The sequence below is a fragment of the Sceloporus undulatus genome, chromosome 4, assembly GCF_019175285.1.
Source record: "Sceloporus undulatus isolate JIND9_A2432 ecotype Alabama chromosome 4, SceUnd_v1.1, whole genome shotgun sequence".
Lineage (NCBI taxonomy): Eukaryota > Metazoa > Chordata > Lepidosauria > Squamata > Phrynosomatidae > Sceloporus > Sceloporus undulatus.
Genome location: NC_056525.1, coordinates 221415223 through 221438735, shown reverse-complemented (window position 1 = coordinate 221438735; position 23513 = coordinate 221415223). Strand labels below are relative to the sequence as shown.

Sequence of the window (23513 nt, the reverse complement as noted above, 5' to 3'; positions counted from 1 at the left end):
ATCACTAACAATTTGATTCCCTTTTATGTAACCAAAATGTATTCCCTGAGGTAGTTGCTTTACTCTGCCTAGTGGGATGTCTGTCCTTAGATCTGAAAATAAACTAAGATGTCAGAGATTATTAATTGCTTCAATAAATTCATTTCCACACCCCCACCTATAATATCTTACCTGAAGTGTAAGGCGCTTAACTGCATTCCAGACTACTCCAATACATTCTTTCATTCTTTCTTCAGGACTTCTGTTGCAGCTTTCAAGTGAGCTCAACATGGCTTTCATTGGAACTGATAAAGGCCGTGATTCTTAAAAAATAAAAGGAAGATAAACTAGTTTCCTGAATCCCGTATGCATCACTTTGCATATAACAGCCACTATCAAAGTTAAATTAGTCATGATTAAATCCTGAAACAAGTGAGTTTACATCTAATCTGTCCCTTGCTTTCACTATGGTCCAGAACACACTGTAGAAATGATCCCATTTGAGACTGCTTTAACTGTGCTGGCTCAGTGCTAGTGTATCCTGGGAATTCTAGTTTATGTAGTTTATGTGGCACCAGAGCTCTTTGACAGAGAAGGCTAAATGTCTCACAAAACTACAATTCCCAGAATTCCTTAGTTATATGCTTTCTGTGACTGGCCTCATTCAGCATTCTGGCTCCAGGATTTTGGACCTGCTAAGCTTCCCAATAGTTTCCAGTGGCAGCCCCACATTGAATGCATCACAGTAGTCCAAACCTAACAGCATGGGGGAGGGAGGGAGAACCAAGCACTGATGAGCTACCAATATTCAGGGCATCAAACAGGAATCTCCCAGCATCCCTCCAGGAAGGACCAGAACCACTGTAATACTGTCCCCAAGTCTCATCTCAGAGAAGTGACCCAGAAGGATACCATAGCTGATTGTACAGAAAAACCAGAGGTCCAGTAGAACCTACAGGAACACACTCCCTCTGTCCAGTGCCCTGCTTAGGTCATCTATCTTCATCCTATAGCTAAGGCCTGGAGCAAAATTGAAATGGTCTAGATAAATGAATTTCAACCAGGAATCCCTGGAGCTGGAAAGCTGTACAAACTGAAACATATCCAGTAACACAGGACACGCAGGTGCCAACATGACACCCATTGGACTTGTATCAACTAACACATTCAAGTCAGAGCGAGTCCAAGCAATTTTGTCTGCAAAGTATCTTGTAAATTCCTCACATCAAGCTGCTGAGTGGCCTGAGAGCTCATAATTGCTGTATTATTTTGTGCAAGATTAGCATGATAGAAATAATTTTATTTTTAATAAAACACGGTATGTTTGACCAATTTGCAAGGAGAAAGATACGGATGAAGAAAAAAGAAAACATTACAATAATACTCTTCAATAAAAGGAATAAAAATGTATTGAAGTCACTACTGCAGGATGAAAACAAAGTGTTTAAGGTGTGGCTAAGCTTGTTTCAATGGATTATTGCTAGCATGTAAAAAGTATACAAGAGAAAGTCTTCCTCCACTGCAATTCTTAAGGGAAAGATCAGATTTAAATAAAAATATTGTCCTCTTTCATGTCTAGTTAACATGGTATCCTTGTTCAAGAAACCACTGCACAGCAGGCAAACACACACAATAGCTCTGAGTAACTGGACAGAATATATGAATAACCTTTTGAAGTGTTTTTCAGTGATTTATCATCTGCCAAATTAGTTTCTCCATTTGCTTAAGCTTAATATTTCAATAAATAGAAGTTTTACTTTCTAATATTTGCTTGCTGTGTTTTAAACAAGAAGGAATTAAATAAGAAGTGTCAATGGTCCAAGACTGAATCTCCAAGAATTTTTAGTTACTTTATTATCAATGTTAATGTTTGCTTATTAGTTTTATTCATATTGGTTTTTGACTTATACATTTGATTGATTGACTGACTGATTGTATTTATGTACTACCCTTCTGCCAGAAGGGTCCCAAGCAACTTACTACTTATTGATTTGACAATTCTTTACAGTAGATTCAATGGATTTTTTCTAGTTGAAACATACAATAGGATTTAGGTCTTACAATTCAAAATGCATGACTCAAAGAGAAAAGCAGGAAAGGTAGACAGGTCCTCACTGCATGTACAGTGGTTCCTACGGATTCACGGCCTTGGCACTCTCAGCTTCGGTCATTCACGAGGCCAAGGCTGCGACTCCCTCCCCCCTCCCTTATTGGCATCTTCTGCTCAGTGCTGGGGATTTTAATCAGAGCCTAGGCTGCCCCAGCAGCCATCAAGACTCTCTTTCCCAGCAGCGCTTGGGGCCCAGTGTGTGCATGCCCCACCCCCTCCACCACAGCCAACTGACATTGAGCGCTGCTGGGAAGGAGAGTCCTGATGGCTGCTGGGGCCGATTACAAGCCCCAGTGGCCCGGGCTCCAATTAAAGTTCCCAGCGCTGGGCGGAAGATGCCCGTAAGGGCGGGAGGGAAGACGGAAGGAAGGGAGGGAGGGAGGGAGGGAGGGAGGGAGGGAGGGAATTTCACAAAGAGTCATGTCCCATTGTCCCTAATGATACCATTGGGGACAATGGGACTTGGATATTTGTGAAATTTCAGATTTGTGGGGGCCCCCGAAACGTACCCCCCCATGAATCCAGAGGGACCACTGTAGTGCATTTTCTGACCACTCCGAAAACTCCACTAAGTGTTGCATAGCTGAAAAATTTAGAAACCACCCTCTTACAGGCCCACAATTAAATTACCCTTCAAAACTGCCCCAATACTTCCCTCCAGCCAATTAGACCTTTACCTTAACCCTTAGTAAACTATATGAAACACTGTATAACAAATGGAACTGTTATTATCAGTTGCTTCCTCAATTTCCTTGTACAAATTTCCAGTTCCTTATGCATATTGAGGATCATTTGCTTGATTGCATTAGGCAGTACATGTTACATCCAGTTCAATGGTTCCGTTACGCTCTGGAAATCTTCTACTCAATCTGAAGCCACCAACAGCTTTGTCTAGTTCTTTTTAGAGTTCACACCTTCTGTTGTGCCCCTGGAAAACTCTTGTCATGGGATGATAATAGTTTATGTATGAAGATACTAAAGATTATGATTATCTAGTATCTCTTTCAACAAAGGGAAATGCTTTCTTTTTTCTGATTCATATACCCTTTTCTTAATTTTTCTTTCAACTGTTGCTAGGTGACTCAAACAGCATAGATAACTAAGGAACACAGTGGACAGATAAATAAACTGTTGATGGTTATAATCAGTAGAACTGCAAGAGAAAATCTGTTCTTATATCACTTTGTGCACATATTTCACTGTTGTTATATACTGAACAAATGTTAAAAATAGTTTATGAGACAAAACCTTGGCTGAACTAAAAACAATGTTCTACAACATTTCAAAAAGTGTTACATTTCCGGAGCTCTGCTGAATGCTCAGTAAGGGAAACAGATGCCTGGGGAATATTTTGCGATGGGTAGGTCTTGACCCAAGGATGACATAACCTTTTGGCTGTCTCCAAAGTGCAGAGGAATAAGAAAATGTCAGCTGAAAAAAAATACTGGGAATTCAAGAGGCAAGGCCATTTAGTTTGAGGGCAACGGCTGTATCTCTTAGTGTATTTATAAAATATGCTTTATTTTTCTACTCCCACCCCTTTACAGTTGTGGTTGCCACAGGTTTTCAAACAAGGACATAACAGAATTTCAAGACTTCTGCAAGAACACAAGAGGCAATTTTTGTTTCTAGGGTTTCTCAATATGGAGCTCACTATCTTTATTCCATTAATTTTAAGTTTTGATGGATAGCAGCAGAAATTTTAAATAAACCCAGGTAAATTATTTGAAAAGACACTGTTTCTGACACTTTTTTTGTCATCAACAATCTTAAGTGCTAAACTATGGTAGCATTATACAGGATCCACAATTGCCCCAATATGTTGGTGTATCCATGTCCTCCTTTGGAAAAGAAGAAGAGGCAGTCACTAGCTATAACTTAAGCAACACCAAAAGAGTTATTGCAGTAATTCTGTCTCCTCAGGGCAAATGTAGGTCACACTGGAAAAATCCATATTAGCAGTAAGTATTACAGGAATCTTACAAAGGGAAAATCATAAGAACCAACCAGATCAGATTCAAAGTCCATCTAATCTAGCATCCCATTTCCCAGAAATACCTCCAAGAAGCAAAGAAGCACAAAGCCCCGAAAATTAGGTAAGAGACAGCAACATGCTCAGTGAGCTTTGTGCTTGAAAAAGGATCTGAACTCAAACTACAGATAATATTCTGCCACTATACAGCATTTCCCCTTGCTTATATTAATGTGTTGGGTTACAAAGAAATAAAAACAAAATCTACTATATTCGCTATAGTTATCTTTTTGGATATATATGCTTGATATGAGCTATTATTGTATTGGGGGGATGTATTAAATGATGTTATATTCAAGCTACAATTAGTTACAAAACTGTGACCTTGGAATCGAAAATCTAACCATTTAAATACTAGAAATTGTACATTTAGCTTTCCATGCTAACAGAGAAAATATACTGTATTTGTGCAACTGAACCTGCTGGGATGTACACAATTTTCAAGACTGGCCTGATTGAATTGAAAATAGAACATACCTGTTACCGTTTTTGTTTTGACAGGGCTGCTGGCATATTCAGAGGCCTGATTTGATTGCTGCTTAGCCAATGGGGTGCTTCCAACTGATGCCTCATCTTCTTTTTTCCTTGTTACTGGTGTCCCCAGAGAAACAGAGCCAGATTGCTAGAAGCAGAGGGGAAAAGCTACAGTGACTAATTCAAAAGCTATGAACAGAATATTACAAAGCATACTTACTATCACATACTTCCTATAATATTATAAGCAGTTACTTCATTGTAAATTTTCAAGAAAAAGTTTTGACTTCATAACTTAAGCACACAGTATGCCAAAGCAAATTCAACATTAAAAACTGGATTGATGAAATGCTTTAATAGCCTGTTTCTTACAAACAAGCAGCTTTCATTTGTTCTTACAATTACAGAGAATGCTTTGAAACATCTTTTTGTAATTAAAATGTAAAGATAATTAGAACCTTTGAAAAGGCAAATTACAACTTCTGAAGAAAAGTCTCATTCTGCAGTGCTAATTCCAACTCTACATTTGCACAATGGGTACAAAACTGTTAGAAAAGTAGCAATTGTATCAATTCACTTTAGGTTAGGGAGAAGTGAATACACAAAATAGAATTCAGACCTACTCTGGTCTCCTTCCCAGACAGCTGGTTGGCACCACCATCATTTTTCTAATACAGCTCCATGGCCTGGGATTTGGATCAGAAGTGGAAAACACCAGTTGCTTACATTTAAGTGTGGTTCTTAGAGTGGCCATTTGTGAACTCACACATATGGGATTCTTTGTGCCTGTGCAGTCCATTTTCAGAGACTTCTAGCACTAGTCCTCTTTGGCTAAAGGTCCATCCCCACCTCCAAACTTCACATATTCTGTACAGTTCCTACTCAAACCTCCTAAGTTCTATGTCCACCAGAATGACCAGCAACCAAGGAAGTCAAACATGGCAGCAGAGCAAAGGCAGGTGGGTTGTGTAAGCTACTTGCATTTCTTCTTCATGGTCTCTGTGTATCTCAGATGTGGGAGAATGGCAAGCTATACACACCTGGACAGAGGGAGATTATGCTCATGATGACAGAAGAATAGACGAGCCAAAAGAAGCAGAATCTTTGCTCTCAACATCAAGTCTGTAATGCTTACAAAGGCATGTTTATGAGCCCAAGTAGCTGCTTGGCAGATAGCCTGAATAGGCACATAAGCCAAGAAAGGAGATGAAGTGGAGAAAGCACATGTGGGATGGGAACAGACAGAGAAAGGCTCTGGCTTCCTGACAGTCTAGGAAGATGGTAGCTGCCACCCATTTGGAAATGTGCTATAAACAAGCTTAATAATATTGCTTAGGAGTTCTGTAGCAGACAAAGAGTCTAGGATTTCTTGAAAAGTTTTATTTGATCAACATAGAGGGCAAGGACATGTCTGACACCTAGTGTATGGCAAGCCCATTTATTGTCAGTTGATGGGTTTGGGAAGAAAGTCAGAAGTGAGAACTTCTGATACAAATTAAACAATGAAGCCACTTTTGGAGTGAAAGTGACATCCAAAAACAGGGCCACCTAGTCTTTGTGGAACTGCAAGAGTGGCGGGTCTACCCTCAACGTGGCCAATTCACTGGCCCACCTGGCAGAGGGGAATGGCATAAGGAACACAGTCTTCCATATGAGTAGATGCAAGTCACATGATGCTAGCAGTTTAAAAGGATGACTCATCAAATGGGGGAGAATCAAGTGTAAATCCCAGGCTGGAGCATAAGGTGTTGACAAAATAGTTGAAGAAAAGTTTAACTAAAGAGTGAATACACCAAGAAGGAAAATCTTGGGATCATATCAGTGCTGAGAGAGCTGCCATACTGACCTGTATCAAAGAGACTGAGAGGCCCTACAATGTCAAAGAGGACAGGAACCGAAAAGCATGTTTAATGGAAACCCAGTGCCAGTCCCCATTAAAGTTCTGGAGGAAAGAGGGGAAATATTTCCAATTATAGTAGAATGACTTCCTAGTTGACTCTCTAGATGCAGAGTGAAGGATGGGGGATGGTAATCCCTGCTGGGAAATATGCTCCAAGCCACGAAGGAAGGGTATGAATATCCAGACATGGAATTCGGCCTCTGATTTGGATGAGCAGATCCCAATACAAAGCTGTGAAAGCGACAACAGAACAGGTTTAGGAGCATGGCAAACCATGGCTGTTGAAGCCACTGAGTGGTCATTAGAATAAAGTCTGCATTATTATCCCATTTCTTCACTAGGACCTAAGTGAAGTACCTTTCATTTCTCCCTGTCAAAATTCTTTTTGCTATTTTTGGCCCTGCTCTCCAATCCGTTGAAGTCATTTTGAATTCTGATCCTATCATCTGGAGCTATCCCTCCTAATTTGATGTCATCTGCAAATTTGATAACCATGCTCTCTATTCTTTCAATTCATTGATAAAGATACTGAATAGAACTGGCCCAGGACAAAACCCTGGGCATCCCATTAGTCACTTCTCTCAAGGAGGAAGAGGAGCCATTGGTGAGTACCATTTGGGTTTGGACGGTCAACTAATTAAAAATCCATTTAATAGTTGTATTTTAGCCCACATTTTAAAGCTTTTTTGAAAGAATATCATGGAAGAACTTGTCAAAGGCCTTACTGAAATCAAAATACATTACATCCATAGCATTCCCTTTATCTACCAAGCTTGTAACTCCATGAATAGGGGAAAGGAAAAAAAGGAATATACCATCAAGTCAACATGAGAACGGCACAAATGGGCAAAGCTTGGCATTTAAACTGTGTGTAGAACTTTATGCACCTTATGATAAATCATAATTATCGGGGATATTGTCAGTAAATACCAATATATTAGTATTTAGAAGAATATCCCAATAAATCAATACAAAATATTATTTAAACATAACTTTGTTGCATACAACAGGCACCTGCGTTATGGAATTTCTCATTAGCTTTATCATCATCATCATCATCATCATCATCATCATCATCATCACCACCACCACCACCACCACCACCACCACTGTACTGAATCTGTTGCTGAGCTGGTTATTGAGAAACCTAACACATTGCACACACTATTTTCTGCAAAATAAGTTAGTATGAAGCAAGATAATGTGCTTGTTAGTTTTTCCAAATCTAAGACAATTCATTTAGAGGAAGATGGTAGTGAAAAAAACCTCACAATGAAAAAAATAAAAATAAAAGTTAAATACAGTAACTTCTAAAGCCAACAAATATTAACAAAATCTTTGGGGCATTCCTTTTCCCTATCAGAAATTTCAGTTTCTACGTGTAAAACAACGTATCCCAGTTCAGTCATTCTTATAACATGTACAGATGTGTCTCAGTTTGCATTGTTCCAATGCAAAAGATGTAGTGCTGAAGGGAGCAGTGAGCAGCTGGAGTCAGCTTTCTTCATTTGGTAAGCCTGCTGGAGAGGACACAGAAGACAATGTGCTGTGTCTCCTATAAATCTCCTATTGCCAATAGTGCTACTATGCCAAATATGAAGGAACACTGGAAACCTGAAAAAAATACATGAGATAGTGTGACTAGCTGATGCAAAATATGGACTGAAGATGTTGGTGCCATGATGGATATGGATCAATCACAGTGAAATGACAGGGAAAAGAAAGATTATCACAGCCAAAGAAAGCTGGAAAAAATTAGCCATATATTGAGTGCTGATCTGGACAATGAAACAGCTGTTTCATCTTTGATCACTGAACTCAGGCTTGAAGTTGATGTTGATGACACCCAATACAATTTTGCCAGTTTTCTGACAGTCCTGGCTGTAGCTATAAAGTAAATGAAAGATCAATCTTAAACTTGGTGGGAAATGATCAAAATGTTGGCTTACAGCCAAAAACCCACAAGGAAATTGCAGCTTGAAAAAATAGCAAATGACAACAGCACCTACAGCTGGATAATATGAGAAGGATTTTGCTGCAAGTTACATTGATTCACTATTTCTTATGCGCAGCCACCTTAGCATTACAGAACATCACACTTGTCAAGCAATCAACAAGAAAACTAACAAATTGGATGTATTTATAAGAATTATACATGCAAATTGTGGAGTAGCTTTTACTAACTATATCAGAAAGCTGCTTTTGTAATGGCGAAAAAAAAGAGGCAGGATTGTTTTGCACAAAGACATGGTGACAGAACAATCTGCAAGTAACTAAGGAACGATCCATTCCAATTTTTCTACTCATCAGTAAGAAAATAAAGTATCTGAATAATTGCAAAAGCACATGAAGGTATTTCAGTTGTATTTATAGACAATGAACTGATGTCATAAAACTAGTACAAAGTGTTAGTATCATGTAGAAGAAGGCATGGTAAATCCATTTTTAATGTCTTTTACCAAGAAAACCATATGATGAGAAAGTCGAAAATGAAACAAGAGATTAAACTACCAGGTCAGAAGGCACTGTGGGTAATTATACAGCTGCACTCAAGCCACAAAGATGTTCAGCTGTTGTCATCATAGGTGAAAGGAAAGTCCAAAGCTATACAACACATATCATAGGAACTTGGAACGTGAAAAGAATGTATCAGGAGAAGTTAGACATGGTAAAATAAGAACTGGAACCTGTAAACATTGCAATACTTGGGGTGAGAGAGCTAAAGACAGGGATGAGACATTTTGAGTCAGATAATTATACAGTGTGTTCCTGAGTGAATGAGTATCTAAAAATAAATGAGTCAATATTAATAGCGAGGAGAGATATACCAAAAGCAGTCAAAGGATGTAATACAAAGTCTGATCAAATAATATCAATAAGAAGTTGAAGGCTTCATGGCCGGAATCCATAGATTTTTGTGGGGTTTTCAGGGAAAACCCATGAATATAACCATAATCCGAGTTTATAATCCAAACTCCAGAAACCTCTTTCCACAGATTCTTGTAGACATTGAATAGCATCGAAGACAAAATCAAGTCTCAAAGGAACCAACAGGGTGACAAAAACCATCTGTCCCGTAATCAAGCCTGAAACCAGACCGAAATTGATTCCGATAATCTGTTTCATCCATGCACCTAGGGGAGAAAAGTTGTTTCTTCCCCTTTCAGTACAGTAGTTATCTCTATCAGAAGCCACTTTTTTAAATCTCCAAAGTTTAGAAAGTACTTTCTTAATTCAATAACAGAAGAGATAAAATATAAATAGAAAGAAAATCTAGAGTGGGCAGAAGGAAGTAGCATATGCTTTCTGAAAAAATATATCTTTTAACAGAGGAGGTTAGATTATGACATATTTTAGCTGCATTCATTGCAACAGAATGTAAGAATTCTCACATTCAGAATATTACAGGTATGATCTATGTGAATATGTCCATTTTATGTCTCAAAAAGAGCTGGGATGATGGCATCATGCTCTTTTGTTTCTTAGAAATCTGTAAATTGAATTAGGGTCCTGAAAAATGTTGTTGGTGTTGCTGTTGTGTACCTTCAATTAGTTTCAAACCTATGGCAACCCTAAACCGAACCTATCATATCGTTTTCTTGGCAAGATTTGTTCAGAGAAAGGTTGCCTTTGCCTTCATCTGAGGCTGAGAGGGTGTGACTTACCCAAGGTCACCCAGTGTGTGTTTGTGGCTGAGCGGAGAATCAAATCCTGGTCTCTAGAGTCGTAATCCAGTACACCATGTTGGCTCTCCTGAACAGTACATCCTGTTTTGTTGTTTGTTGTTGTCTGCCTTCAAATCATTTCTGATTTATGTCAACCCCACAGTGAACCTATCATGAGGTTTTCTTGGCGAGATTTGTTCAGGGGAGGTTTGTCATTGCCTTCCCCTGAGATTGAGAGCATGTGACTTGCCCATGGTCACCCAGTCAATTTTATGGTTAGGCTGGGAACTGAACCCTGGTCTCCAGAGTTATAGTCCAACATGAAACCACTATGGCACGCTGGTTCTCAATGTTATCATTTTAGGAATACATTACTAGTGAAAACAAAAATAGTCTGAACCTTAACCTCATTGAAGACTAACATTTCAACTTTTTTTTTCAATGTAATTAATGGCTGCTAAAACTGAACAAAATTCAATGGGCTGTTTCAGACGTGATGATATGACAGGCAGGGTTTTATTGGGATCAAGCAATATGCTGCCTAGTCACTCCTATTCAGCTCATTCTACAAGCAGAACAGCCAAACAGACCATGGACCCTTTCTATATGGTTTAACATGATGTCTGCTTTTGGGGTTCTGGAAGAGTGTGGAAAGTTCCTTTTAAGAAGAATGAATACAATAACATGCTGAATCAATTTGAAACTGAGCAGTGGTAAGATAATGCTGAGCACCCCAGAGGAGGCCAGAGGTATGGCCCAATAGCTCTGCTCTACATGTGACTTCTCTTTATACAATGTGTGACAGGGAACTTTTCTAAGTGATCTCCACCGGAGAACTATATTTCAAGGGATGCCAACAAATCCAAAACACTACTGTTCTTTTTTACTGCAGATATTGTCTTGATGTAGACCAGATGGTTATAGTACAAGATATATGGACACATGCTTTTGCCCTTCTTCTTTTAAACAGTCACAGGATTGTACAGAACGCAAAACAATTACATGGTTTTTATTTAACCTTTTTTAGTTCATTGCTATGGAAAACATATAAAGTCACAAAGCAAGCATTATGGAGTATATTTTCAAAGCAGGGGAAGAGGTTTTATATTTGTTGAAGTCAATGGGATTTATGTGGCTAAAACCACATGTAGCTCTTGGAACATTAACTAGACTGTAAAAAACAAAATAAAAATCCCAATTAGACTGATCTTTGAAGTGAATTTTAACAAATTTGGATCTGTAATTGGTTGACCAGCTGAACCCAAAGGGTACTCAGCAATGGCTCCTCTTCATCCAGGAGAGAAGTGACTAGTGGGGTGCCACAGGGTGCTGTCCTGGGTCCAGCGCTATTCAACATCTTTATCAATGACTTGGATGACAGAATTTGGGGCATACTTATCAAATTTGCAGATGACACTAAATTAGGAGGAATAGCTAATACCCCAGAGGACAAGCTTAAAATTCAAAATTACCTTAATAGATTAGAAAGATAGAAAAAATGGGCCAAAGATAACAAAATGAATTTCAACACAGAGAAATGTAAATTACTGCACTTAGGGTGGGAAAATGAAATGCACACATATAGGATGGGGGACACCTGGCTGAACGAGACTGCATGTTAAAGGGATCTAGGAGTCCTAGTAGACCACAAGCTGAACATGAGTCAACAGCGTGATGTGGCAGCTAAAATGTCCAATGTGATTCTAGGCTGCATCAACAGAAGTATAGTGTCTAGATCAGGGGAAGTAATAATGCCACTCTATTCTGCTTTGGTTAGGCCTGACCTTGAATACTGTGTCCAGTTCTGGGCACCACAATTCAAAAAGGATGTTGAGAAACTGGAGTGTGTCCAAAGGAGGGCAACTAAAATGATGAAGGGTCTAGACCATGCCTTATGAGGAGAGGCTTAGGGAGCTGGGGATGTTTAGCCTTGGGAAGAGATGGTTAAGAGGTGATATGATAGCCCTGTTTAAATATTTGAAGGGATGTCATATTGAGAACAGAGCTAGCTTGTTTTCTGCTATACCAGAGAATAGGACCCAGAACAATGCAAGCTGCAGGAAAAGAGACTCCACCTCAACATTAGGAGAAACTTCCTGACAGTAAGGGCTGTTTGACAGTGGAACACACTCCCTTGGAGTGTAGTGGAGTCTCCTTCCTTGGAGGTCTTTAAGCAGAGGCTGAATGGCCATCTGTCAGGGATGCTTTGATTGTGATTTCCTGCATGGCAGGGGATTGGACTGGATGGCCCTTGTGGTGTCTTCCAACTCTATGATTCTATGATTCTAAATATTCCCAATTTAGCCTTTTCTCTAAATAAACACTAATTATTTTATACTCTATTTAAAACTAAAATTAAAGATCTGAACATATGAATTAGGAATATTTATTTCCAGATGGATTAAAATGAAGCAAAATGAAGTGGGAAATGGGTTGGTGTAATATAGTAGCCAAAACGTCTGAGTAGGACGGTGGAGATTCTGATTCATCTGTCCATTCTGCCAATTAGGTCAGTAGATCTTCTTCGGTGATCTGTTTCAGCTTAATTACAGTGGTCCCTTCTTTTACGCAGGGGATCCATTCTGGAACCCCCCCCCCCCAAAAGAAATTGTGCGAATGCTTGGGCCCCATTAGAAGTAATGGGGCTCATGCTTGTGGTGGTGGGGTAGCATTGCAGCGTGACACAGGCGCACATGCCATTGTTCCTTCCGGCATGCAGCACAGCTTCTTTCGGTGCTGCTTTCAGCGTATGCTGCAAGCAACATATAATGTGCCTGCGTATGACGCAGGCGCACTGTACTTCACAGATATATTATGAGAATGAAATTGTAGAAGAGAGGAAAATCATGTACATCGCCATGAACTGTTCAGAGGAAAAGTAGGATATAAATGTAATAAATACAATTATTAATAAATAAGATCAGCCTGCAGATGCTCGATTGGACCTAATGATGTCTGTACACAGTTAGTACCCACGGTGGAAAACAAATGTGTCTTCCAGCACCTTTTTGGAGGATAGATCTATTATAAATTAAGTATTTCCATACTTTAAAAAATATCATCATGGCAATCATGAAGTTCTCCAGATGTTGTTAGATTGCATGTTCCTGCAGCCCTAGCCAACATCGTCAATGGCGAAGCATGTTGGAAGTTGCAGGATTCCCATTCCCGCTTTCATGGTTCCACGAATGGAATAAAGTAGATGTTTATGATTCCCTTCATTCTTTCCAAGAACACTTTATTTGTATTTCAGCAATGACAGCTAAAGTCATCAGTTATCTACTTCTATTTATTATTTGCTACTAACTTTTAATAGCTGTATCTGTGACAAATTCATTTTCATAAAGTAAAGATTGGTCTGCGACACAAAATGATATTGCTGCAATGAAGTTTTAGTTTAGTCATTGAAAATATTACTAATATAAACAAAATAACACACAAATATACAAAAGGAGTCTCAGAGGAGGAAAAAATATTATCGAGAGAACTGAACATCCTCAAGTGGCGTGGAATCCTGACTGTCAGATGGAGTGAAAAAATAGAGTAGGGCAACAGATTATTGTAAATAAAGACAGACTGACTACCTTAAAGAAGCCAAGAACACTTGAGTAGAACCATTCAACACTGCAACACTGAACTGAGTATGTATCACCTTTTATATGTAATTGTAATTACAAAGGATTACAAACTTCAAATGTAATTAAAAATGCAATCCCAAGACCAGCAAAATTAAACATATTTTTATATGGTAATTTAGCCAACTGGGAAGATCATCAGCACTAGAGTGGAAAGATGCTATCAGATAAGTTGACAGAGCAAAGATTTGTTGCTGCCAAATGAGTCATTATGAAATACTGTGGCAAAGCAGACACAAATGTAGTGTATATTAACATGACATGAGGGAGGGAATCATGGCCAGGCCTGGAAGACAAAGAGCCCTCCTCCAACCACCATCTTGGGGGGGGGAGAGGCCAGGCCTGGAAGACAGAGCCCTCCTCCAACCACCATCTTGAGGGGGAGAGAGGCCTTGCAATTTTTTGTATTGTTTTGCAATTTTACTGTACACCGCTATGATCATTGCGGAATAGCGGTCTATAAATAAAAATTATTATTATTATTATTATTATGGAATGAAGTAGAATCTTTTCACCTAAAAAGCTAGAGTTGTGCTTCTGAAAAACCATCAATCGAAAAGGTAAAGTGAATAAGTGGCAGGAAATTTGGTACTGTCTAGTGCTACGACTCCCACATTTTCTTTCCACTTGCTATGCTGGCTAGAGCTTCTGTACTTAGTTTGAAGGGCCATATCTACCAGTGTTGTATAAGAACCTATAAGGGTGGAGGAAAAGACAGCATAATGGAAAATCAGCACTTAAAACAGGGGGGAACATTTAGCATTCTCATAAAAGAGTCATGCCCAGTTCCTGTATCCCACCTGCAAATTAAAGTCTTGTGTATAACAATTTTAACATTTAGTCACTTTTTCCAATCTATTTTGGCATAATAAAAATATTTGAGTATTCAAAAAATGTTGAAATTACAGTATTTAGAAAATAATATGAACCTGAATATAACTTTATTAGAAATGTTAACAAGTACAAAAGGAGTATCAAATATATTAAATAAATCTATTACATTTTAAGGTATTGCTCTTTGTTAATAAATGTATTAAAAGACTAATATTAAATGCAGCGTAACAAAGCAAATAAAAAAACTTATTACTGTATTCTACTTCCAAACAGAGTATGCCTACAAAAACTGACTGAATGTATATTAGTATTGGTTTGCTATTCAGCAAAACTGATGCAAAAGATTTGCTTTAGTTGAGATTCAGGCTGTGTAAGTTATAATGTGAAGTATATTCATATTAATAAAATGCAAAGTAAAATGTGCAAATTGTAAATAAATATCACTAAGATAGTGCAGCTGTTCTAGATTCGTTATAGCTTGGCCCTCCTTCCATGCTGTCTGAACATGACAGACCACAGGCTGACCTAGTTCAAAAGGAGGCTGGTTAAGACTGCTACTATTATAGCAACTTCATTCTGAACATAAATCAGTAATTACACTGATCTTGAAAACAATACTGGACAATCAAGAAGGTGGCATCTCTGATGAGTTACTGCTTCTTAGAAACATAAGTTTTCATAGTGCTTTAAAAATTCAAGATTTTCTAATCTCTAAAATTATCCAGAGACAGAAAGCAAATGGGATCCAACAAAAAAGATTGTAAGTTATCTAATAAAAAGCACCTTCAAAGCACTGAAATACTTTATTTCATAAATAAATAGCTTTTAAACGTATTTTTTTAGCTGACAAGATAAGTTAATTTGGGGAAGGTTAATGCAAGGATATTTGCTGGTTTCACCCAATGCTCAATCCCATACCAGCAAATCCTTCATCCCTCTAGAAATGCCTTTTCAAGTTGTTTGGAGGTATATTTGGAGAGAGGCTATCATAAAAAAATGTAAATCATTTTTCTACCTGTTTCACTGCCTGAAATTTCCTGGTATCACTGCTGTCCTATAACTATTAATCTATCAGATTGTTAACATATCAAATTGAAGTGTTTCTTATGTGAAAATGGAAACACAGTTTTATCAGCTAAACCAGCATTCATACACCACGTGCAGAGTAATTATAAGTGGACAATTAAAGGGGAAAATATAAACTTATTTGCCATAAAGCTGAACTTTTTGTAGAGCTAAAATATTTTTAAGAGTAAAAACAAATAAATAACATATTTTACTAGTGACCAGTGAAGAAAAGCCAAATGCATTATGCATATTTATGCAGGCATTCATCGACTTTGTCATGGATTTCATTTTTTAGTGAATATCCACATTGTTCAATACTGAAAATTAAAAAAAAATGTTCAGATGCATGTGGAAGCCAAATACGGATATGGAAAAACATCCTCTTTGCCCCTAAAGCAGTAACCACGTAGTTGCAACAGGAACTACATACATCCTTACCCAAATATGTAACAGCCACCACAATTTGGCCTACATTTTTATGTGTAGTGGGGAAAGCGCATATTTAAAACAATATGCTGCATTTTGAAAGTACGTTCCTAACTAAAGTTAGACTGAAAATTTATATTCAGACCTACAATAGCAATGTTCTCTACTGTTCCACATTCATATCAAAATGGTTAGGGTTCACAAAATAATTCCATTTCTAACTTTTTACAACTGTAAACTGCTAGAGAAAAGCATGACATTGCAATATTTTTATTTAAACTATTTTAATTCTATTTGCAAATAAATTTCTACTATAATGATAGTACCATTTGGTTAAGATGGGAATTATCCCATTTTGTCCTTTTTAAAAGATGTAACCATTTTACCTGCAATAATTCCTCTTTCCAAATAATATTTCAAGCATGCCAACAGAACATAGGTGTTGGGGACATATACAAGGAGGGTAACTCTAATGACCTTAACAGTGTTAAAGTTATTTTCACGCTAGTATCCATTTTATTATTTGTCTATATTGAACTGGTTTTGGAATTATTTAAAACAAAAGTACTGCATGGAATATTTTCTTAACACAGATTCTTCATAAAAACTATTGAAAAGACAGGAGAATTGAGCAGGTTCTTTTAATGGATTTTCCTTGATTACACTGACAATCAGATTCAATGTATTTATTAACACAATAACTTCCTCGAGTATCTTCACATTACCTTTCAATTTCAAATGGCTTTAATATCTCAAAGTAGCTTGCAGAACAAAACAGAAAAATCACACAGAGACTGGATCTATGCTGTTTTCCTTAACTATCAACATCCCTCAGTCAAAGTCAATTATCTGGGTTGTATCTATTGACATCTGGTGAGTCTGTTTCCAAGCCTTGAGCACTACTCAACATCTGATGGTGATGAGGAGATATATAAAACTTATTACTGAGAAGCTGGGAGTTTTTAATATGGTTTATAGTTTAGGTTTGTGGGTCTTCTTTATCTTCCCAGCATGATAACAAATCCATGGTAATTGTCAGAGTTCTGGAAAGGAGAGGGGAGGAGACAAATGGATGTTGGTCTTATTCAAGCTAACAGAAAGGATTCTGTTTCCTTTATGGACATCTACAGAGGAATAATTCCCAAGGCAAATCCATGAAAGTAGATAATACATCAAAGAAAGGTTATTAGAGATATTTCCTTCCTTGATAACATTGATGATTTTTTTTGTTTTAGATCACAATAAAATACATATACATTATGCAAAAATACATGATTGAATTATGCAATAAAACCAGATTTTTTTTACTCAATGAAAAATCAACCTAACGAGGAATATCTAAAAATCTGAATTTGTTTGTAAATTTTCCTTCTTATTGATAACCGCATGCCCATATTCTGTCAATAAGAAGCAGGCAAAGAATGAACAAAGCTAGCTCTAAAACATGAGATACAAGGAACAACACCCCCCCCCTCGCAAAGAGCATCAATTTCTACTGCACAAGCAACTGAAAACATGAGAACCTTTTAGCTAGGGATCATTCCAGCCTAGGTTCAAGTTCTAGAGTACTTCCCATACCACAGTTAAGTGGAGGAATCGCAAGCCATCCCAAATCCTCTTGGGCACTGGTCAAAACTCTAGAATATAAGAAAGCACTGGCTTACGTTTCTTGTAGCTGAAGAACTAGTCTCTTATCTTAACATAATACAGTTTGTTGTCATATTTTTCATATCTAGAACCACGGTCAGCTCCACCACTAAACATACTGAAGTGCCTGTGTCTTGTAGCACATTCTGAGGGAAGGGAGCAGAATGGACAGAACTGTGTGCATCATGTAGCCTGTCTTTCCCCCCCTCGATATAGGGTTTTTGTCAGCGCAACAGCTGGGGTCCAGCAACTACTGTCAGCAACTCAAACGAGTCCTGGGGTTAAATCAGACTCTTGTAGCAGAGCTGGCAATTTCCAGAAGCTGAAGCATGGCTCCAAAGTCCAAGTTGGGATGACAGCAACTGGATGTCTTCCAGGAACTGCAGCAATGCAGGTAAACCTCTGGGGACACACAGCAAACTGATGCTATAGCTTCTTCTGATAAACCACCAGAGAAACTAAGTCTCCCAAAGTGCTCTTTATTCACAGTGCTATTATACAAAACTAGATCTCTAAAACGCCAAAACATACCAATCCAACTCCTACTTCAAACCCACAAGCAATCCCTTGCAACCCCTGGGTTTATATAGTCTCCAGACCATGTGGTCTCCCAAACCCAGTGAGTTCAGGTGTGTAACCATGTCATGTGTCTCCTGTGCAATCTAGACACATGGTTTCATTATCCATGGCTACGTGCACTTGGGCATTGAAGTGTCCTTGAGACAATGAGCTTCAGCTGTGCTGATCAGCCTTGCCACTCTGCTGAATGCTCATGGCCAAACACACACACATCAAGCATTTCCCTGTGTGCTGTGTTTTAACCCTTCAAATCCCTGACAGTTTTTTCTGCTCTTAAGTGCAATAGAAGGTGCTCTCCCATCACCATTGTTGAAGTAAGATTCAACAAAGAATATGGTTCCTTTCTGTATATGGATCTTGTCCATCTCAGGCAGCCACAGTCTTGAAGTAGCCCCTTTCAAAGTTGGTTTAAACACAATAATTCATCATTTATTATATTGAAGTTAGAGTAATAATAATGCCCCTTAAAAATATAGGAAGATCCTATAACATCTTTGAAACTGAAAAAAATAAATGTCTAATGTAAGCTATTCCACTTCATCAGAATCATCTTGTTTTATTGAGAACATGACCCTGAAAGGGGTGTAACAGCACTGCATTATTACACCTGTCCCAGTAAGATCAACATTAGTACAGTCCTCCCTCCATATTTGCAGGGGTTAGGTGAATGAGACCCCCGAGAATATGGGAATAATCGCAAATAACTCCACCACCTCCCCTTGGCCCCTCTGAGACCCTTTTCCTCCTTGATTCTTTCTCTGGGCAGTTCAAGGAGAGATCGGGCAAGGAAAAGGAGGAGGAATGCTCACACTAGCAGCCTTGACCTCATGAATAATCGAAACCATGAGTCTAAAGGCCGCGAATATGGAGGGCCAACTGTATTATGTTTTGGATTATGGGACTTTCATTAATTTCAATCCTATATTTCAAGGTGATTTACGTCTTCTGTTTTAAACCCGCTTTTGCAAAACACAAGACAAACATCAAGAAATATACTTTGCAACCTTCCCTAATCTGCCAACTTCCAAATTTATTTTATTTATTTTTATTTATTTCAAGAATTTATATCCCGCCTTTCTCTCACAATGGGATTCAAGACATGTGATGACAGAGGTGTGATGAACTGATAGAAGTGCCCATTTAATACTCCTAGAAGGCAGACGCAAATAATATTAATCAAAACTATGCTGTTTGTGTACTCTCTTGGTACTAGACAAGGGCAGATGGGGTTGCTATGTCCCGATTTTAGCCAGGACATTCACGGGTTTGGGACATCCCGTCCAGTCCCATCCCAGTTCAGGTTCAGGCTCTGGGACACACACCCCACTCCTCCTCCTTCTCTTCCTCCAGCTCACATCCTCCTCCTCCTTCGGGCCTCCGCCTCCAGCCCACTGCTGCCATCTCAATCAGCAGGAGGTACGGCCAGATTGCCCCTTCCTAGCCTCCAACTAGAGGCTTCCAGCCAGAAGAAGAGCCGGGGCTTCTGGCTGCAAAGGCCACTGGGTGTTGTAGTTGCCAGCAGGTTCCTCCTGCAACCACAAGCCCCAGCGATCTTTGCAGCCAGAGGTCCCGCCTCTTCTTCTGGCTGGAAGCCTTCTTGATTCATTGGGAGGCCAGGAAGGGGTGGGACGTCCGACCACCCATCCCAGTTTTGTGGAAGAGAGTTATGGCAAACCTAAGGGCAGAGAATAGTTCATTGTGGTCCAAAAGACACTGTAGAAATATTCCAGTTTGAGACCGGTTTAACTACCCTGGCTCAGTGCTAGGGAATCCTGGAAATTGTAGTTGATTATGGCACCAGATCTCTCTGACAGAGAAGGCTAAATGTCTCACAAAACTACAGTTCCCAGAATTCACTAGAATTAAACCAGGGTAGTTAAAGTGGTCTCAAACTGGATTATTTCTGTAGTGTGTTTTGGACCTAAGGCTTCAATCTACCATGTCATATTTTCCCAAGGTTATGTCTGCACATCTTCAGAAAATAATATAAACTTTCTTTTTGAGGTTAATTGGCTGAGACTGAGACACAGCTGGGCAATTTTCATAGCAATAATAACATTATATAATACACCTTTTCTACTATCAGTCTTTCTTTAAATATTATTAACTTATTTTTCATTTATGTTATCTTTAAAACAATTGGAGTAAAATAGAAAGAATTCCCAGGGAATAATTTTAATTATCAAGTGGGTAACATCAGGGTTACCAAATGCAACATAAAATAGAAGGCTTTTAAAATTAACAACAAGCTGTGTTTCTTACATTGAACAAATGCAGAAACTTTCATTTTAAGTATGCAAGATGTGGGATTATAGCAATTTGTTTTCTTTCACATTAACTGTGGTCAAATCATGCGCCTCTCTATAACATTATAAAAGCAGTAGCTAAGAGGATGTACCCGCACCCCCACTTCTCAACTAATGGCATTGTTGTATTGTTCTTACAAAGAACATACAATTAAGTGTCAATATCTCCTACCTGTTGCATGGGTCTGCTGCTTCGTTTCTGAGGCAGGTACACAAGCCAAGTATACAAAACTGGATCAATGTTGACTGTTAATCCCTGCACACTGACCAAAAGCACAGCTCCTACAAAAAAACAAAAACAAAAAACCAGAATACATAATGCTGCTCATTCAGTGTTTCTACTGGAAAAGGCTTCATTTCTCCGCTGAGATTCCTCACAGTTCAACTCTTGGATCCCCTGTAGTCAGATTTTTCATGCTGTCTTTATGAAATCCCATGGCTCCTTTAAGTCACTGACAGCAGCTTTCAATTTCCATCTCATACCTTTCCTCCTATGAATCCAATTGGTTAACTGATATTTCAGGTTGGTATGTCATCATAGTTATGAACTCATTATGTCAAAGAATGAATAACTCTTCTATTCCTCCAGTCCTTCTCCTCTCTGATTATTCTGTTCCCACTTAAATCACCATTCAGCCTACTCATTAGATATAAAGGTTTGCATTTACTCCAATCCCTCTCTCCCCTTTCCTCCTTTATTCAATCTGCCAATCACACAGAAATAGTGGCTGCTTACAGTTTTCACCAGAGATTATCTAACTGCACTTCTACCATGTCCTAATTGTCCTAGCTGATTGTTGTTTTACAGTGGGCCCTTGGTATCCATGGGGGTTTGGTTCTAAGATCTCCTGTGAAATCTGTGGATGCTCAAGTCCCATTAAATACAATGGCCTGGTAAAATCATAGAATCACAGAATCATAAAGTTGGAAAAGACCACAAAGGCCATCCAGTCCAACCCCCTGCCATGCAGGAAATCACAATCCAAAGCACCCCTGACAGATGGCCATCCAGACTCTGTTTAATAACCTCCAAAGGAGGAGACTCCACCACAACTCTGAGGGAGTGTGTTCCACTGTCGAACAGCTCTTACTGTTAGGAAGTTCTTCTTAATGTTGGGGTGGAAATTCTTTTCCTATGGTTTGCATCCATTACTCCAGGTCCTATTCTCTGGAGCAGCAGAATACAAGCTTGCTCCTTCCTCAATGTTGCACCTCTTCAAATACTTAAACAGGGCTATCATATCACCTCTTGACCGTCTCTTCTCCAGGCTAAACATACCCAGCTCCCTTGGTCTCTCCTCATAGGGCATGGTTTCAGACCCTTCACCATTTTGGTCACCCTCCTCTGAATATGATCCAGCTTCTCATCCTTTTTGAATTGTGGTGCCCAGAAATGGACACAGTATTCCAGATGAGGTCTCACCAAAGCAGAAAGTGGTGTTCCTTATATAAAATGGCAAAATCAAGGTTTACTTTTTGGAATTTATATATATACTTTAATATTTTGAAACTCTAGATGGTTGAATCTGTGGATAAAGAATCTGTGGATATGGAGGGCCGACTGTATTTTTCTATGTTTTTGTGAGTTGTTTTGAATATAATTCCTTAGGGAGAAAGCAGGGTTCAAATAGAGATAAAGCAAAAATAAAAACAGCATAGACACGGGGCTTTGGCAGTTTTAAAAAAAAAAAAACTCAGCAGCTCCGACAGCTAAATAGAAAGCTACTGTTTTAACATTAGCAGGCCTTGAATCTTCCAGCAGTAGAAATTACTATTTATTTTTTTAAGCAACAAGGATTGGTTGTACTCATGGGATACACAAAACTTCATTAGCTAGTAGTCTGTGTAACTTGAAAGTTTAAAGGGCTATTACTTTTCTTACATTGCACTGAAATCTGTAAGTGGTAAACTCAGTATGACAAGTGGTAAGACAACAGAAGTGGTAAATGGTAAGAACAGAATACAACACATATAGCTGATGTAAAACAGGCCAAAGCTTTATTGAGTTACAGATGTAAAAGCTTGGTTAGCAGGGGGATCTTGCTGGGCAAGGATCCTACCCTGCCCAGCTGTTCTGGGGTGGGTGGGACCTGGATTTGACAAGAAATGGGATTCCACGTGAGCATACACCACTGAAGGGATGCCCATCAGCAGAAGGTAAGTCCAACAGCCCCTGACCTGGGTGGTTCTGGCACTCTTCCATCCCAAGGTCCCTTTGCAATACAGGACATAAAGCCTTGTTTCTCCCCAAACTGGAACTAGCCCTATATAAAAAACCACCCAAATATGAGAATGATCAAACCACAAAGACAAACTCAGTTCTTATTACAAAAGTATGCACATACAATAACATGAAAGACATAAAGGAAGATTACAAAGGCAGTGGAGGCAAGACAGGCTGGGAACATTAAGAGAGAACAATTTTAAGCTCTTCAGGCAGACCAGAGGAAAAAATTCTCTCAGATGTCTGCCTAGGACTCCCCCCCCCCCCCCCCAGTTTGACAGCCTCCTAATTGACTGGTTCAGTAAGATTAAGGAGTCCATAGATACCATTTGAGTTTCTGTAGCATATCATAAAAAGACTATGGCAACTGCCATAGATCCATTCTCCCTAGCAGGCCACAAGAAGGGACTCGTATCTAAGGCTGAGATGTGATTATTTGTCATGATGTACAAGGAAATCTATTCCATGCTTCTCTTTTTAAAAAAGAAAATAAAAAATGTCTCCTCTGAAATCAAAGGCAGGATAAAATAGAACAACTAAGTTTAAGGATCAGGTGGGTCTAAATGCCTACCAACTGTTTCCTTTAACACTGGCTTAGTAAGCATTTTTTATATCAGTACTGGCAAACAAAATA

The 23513-nt window shown here is 38.8% G+C and overlaps 1 protein-coding gene across 9 annotated transcripts in view; it reads right to left on the bottom strand.

The window, feature by feature from the left end:
• Positions 1-23513, bottom strand: part of VPS13B (vacuolar protein sorting 13 homolog B) — a 485868-nt gene that overhangs the window by 275876 nt on the left and 186479 nt on the right. For 7 of the 9 annotated variants that reach the window (XR_006103742.1, XR_006103743.1, XM_042465700.1 and 4 more), the window contains 3 exons: positions 20828-20937; positions 4599-4743; positions 172-302 (listed from right to left, as the gene is read on the bottom strand). Coding sequence is in view for 6 of the 9 variants with exons in the window: in XM_042465700.1 (XP_042321634.1) it covers positions 172-302; positions 4599-4743; positions 20828-20937 (386 nt within the window). In the remaining 3 variants the exon portion in view is untranslated. Of the gene's footprint in view, positions 1-171; positions 303-4598; positions 4744-16791; positions 17167-20827; positions 20938-23513 lie in introns of those variants that run through there. The other 2 variants (XR_006103744.1, XM_042465702.1) reach the window with 2 other exon arrangements.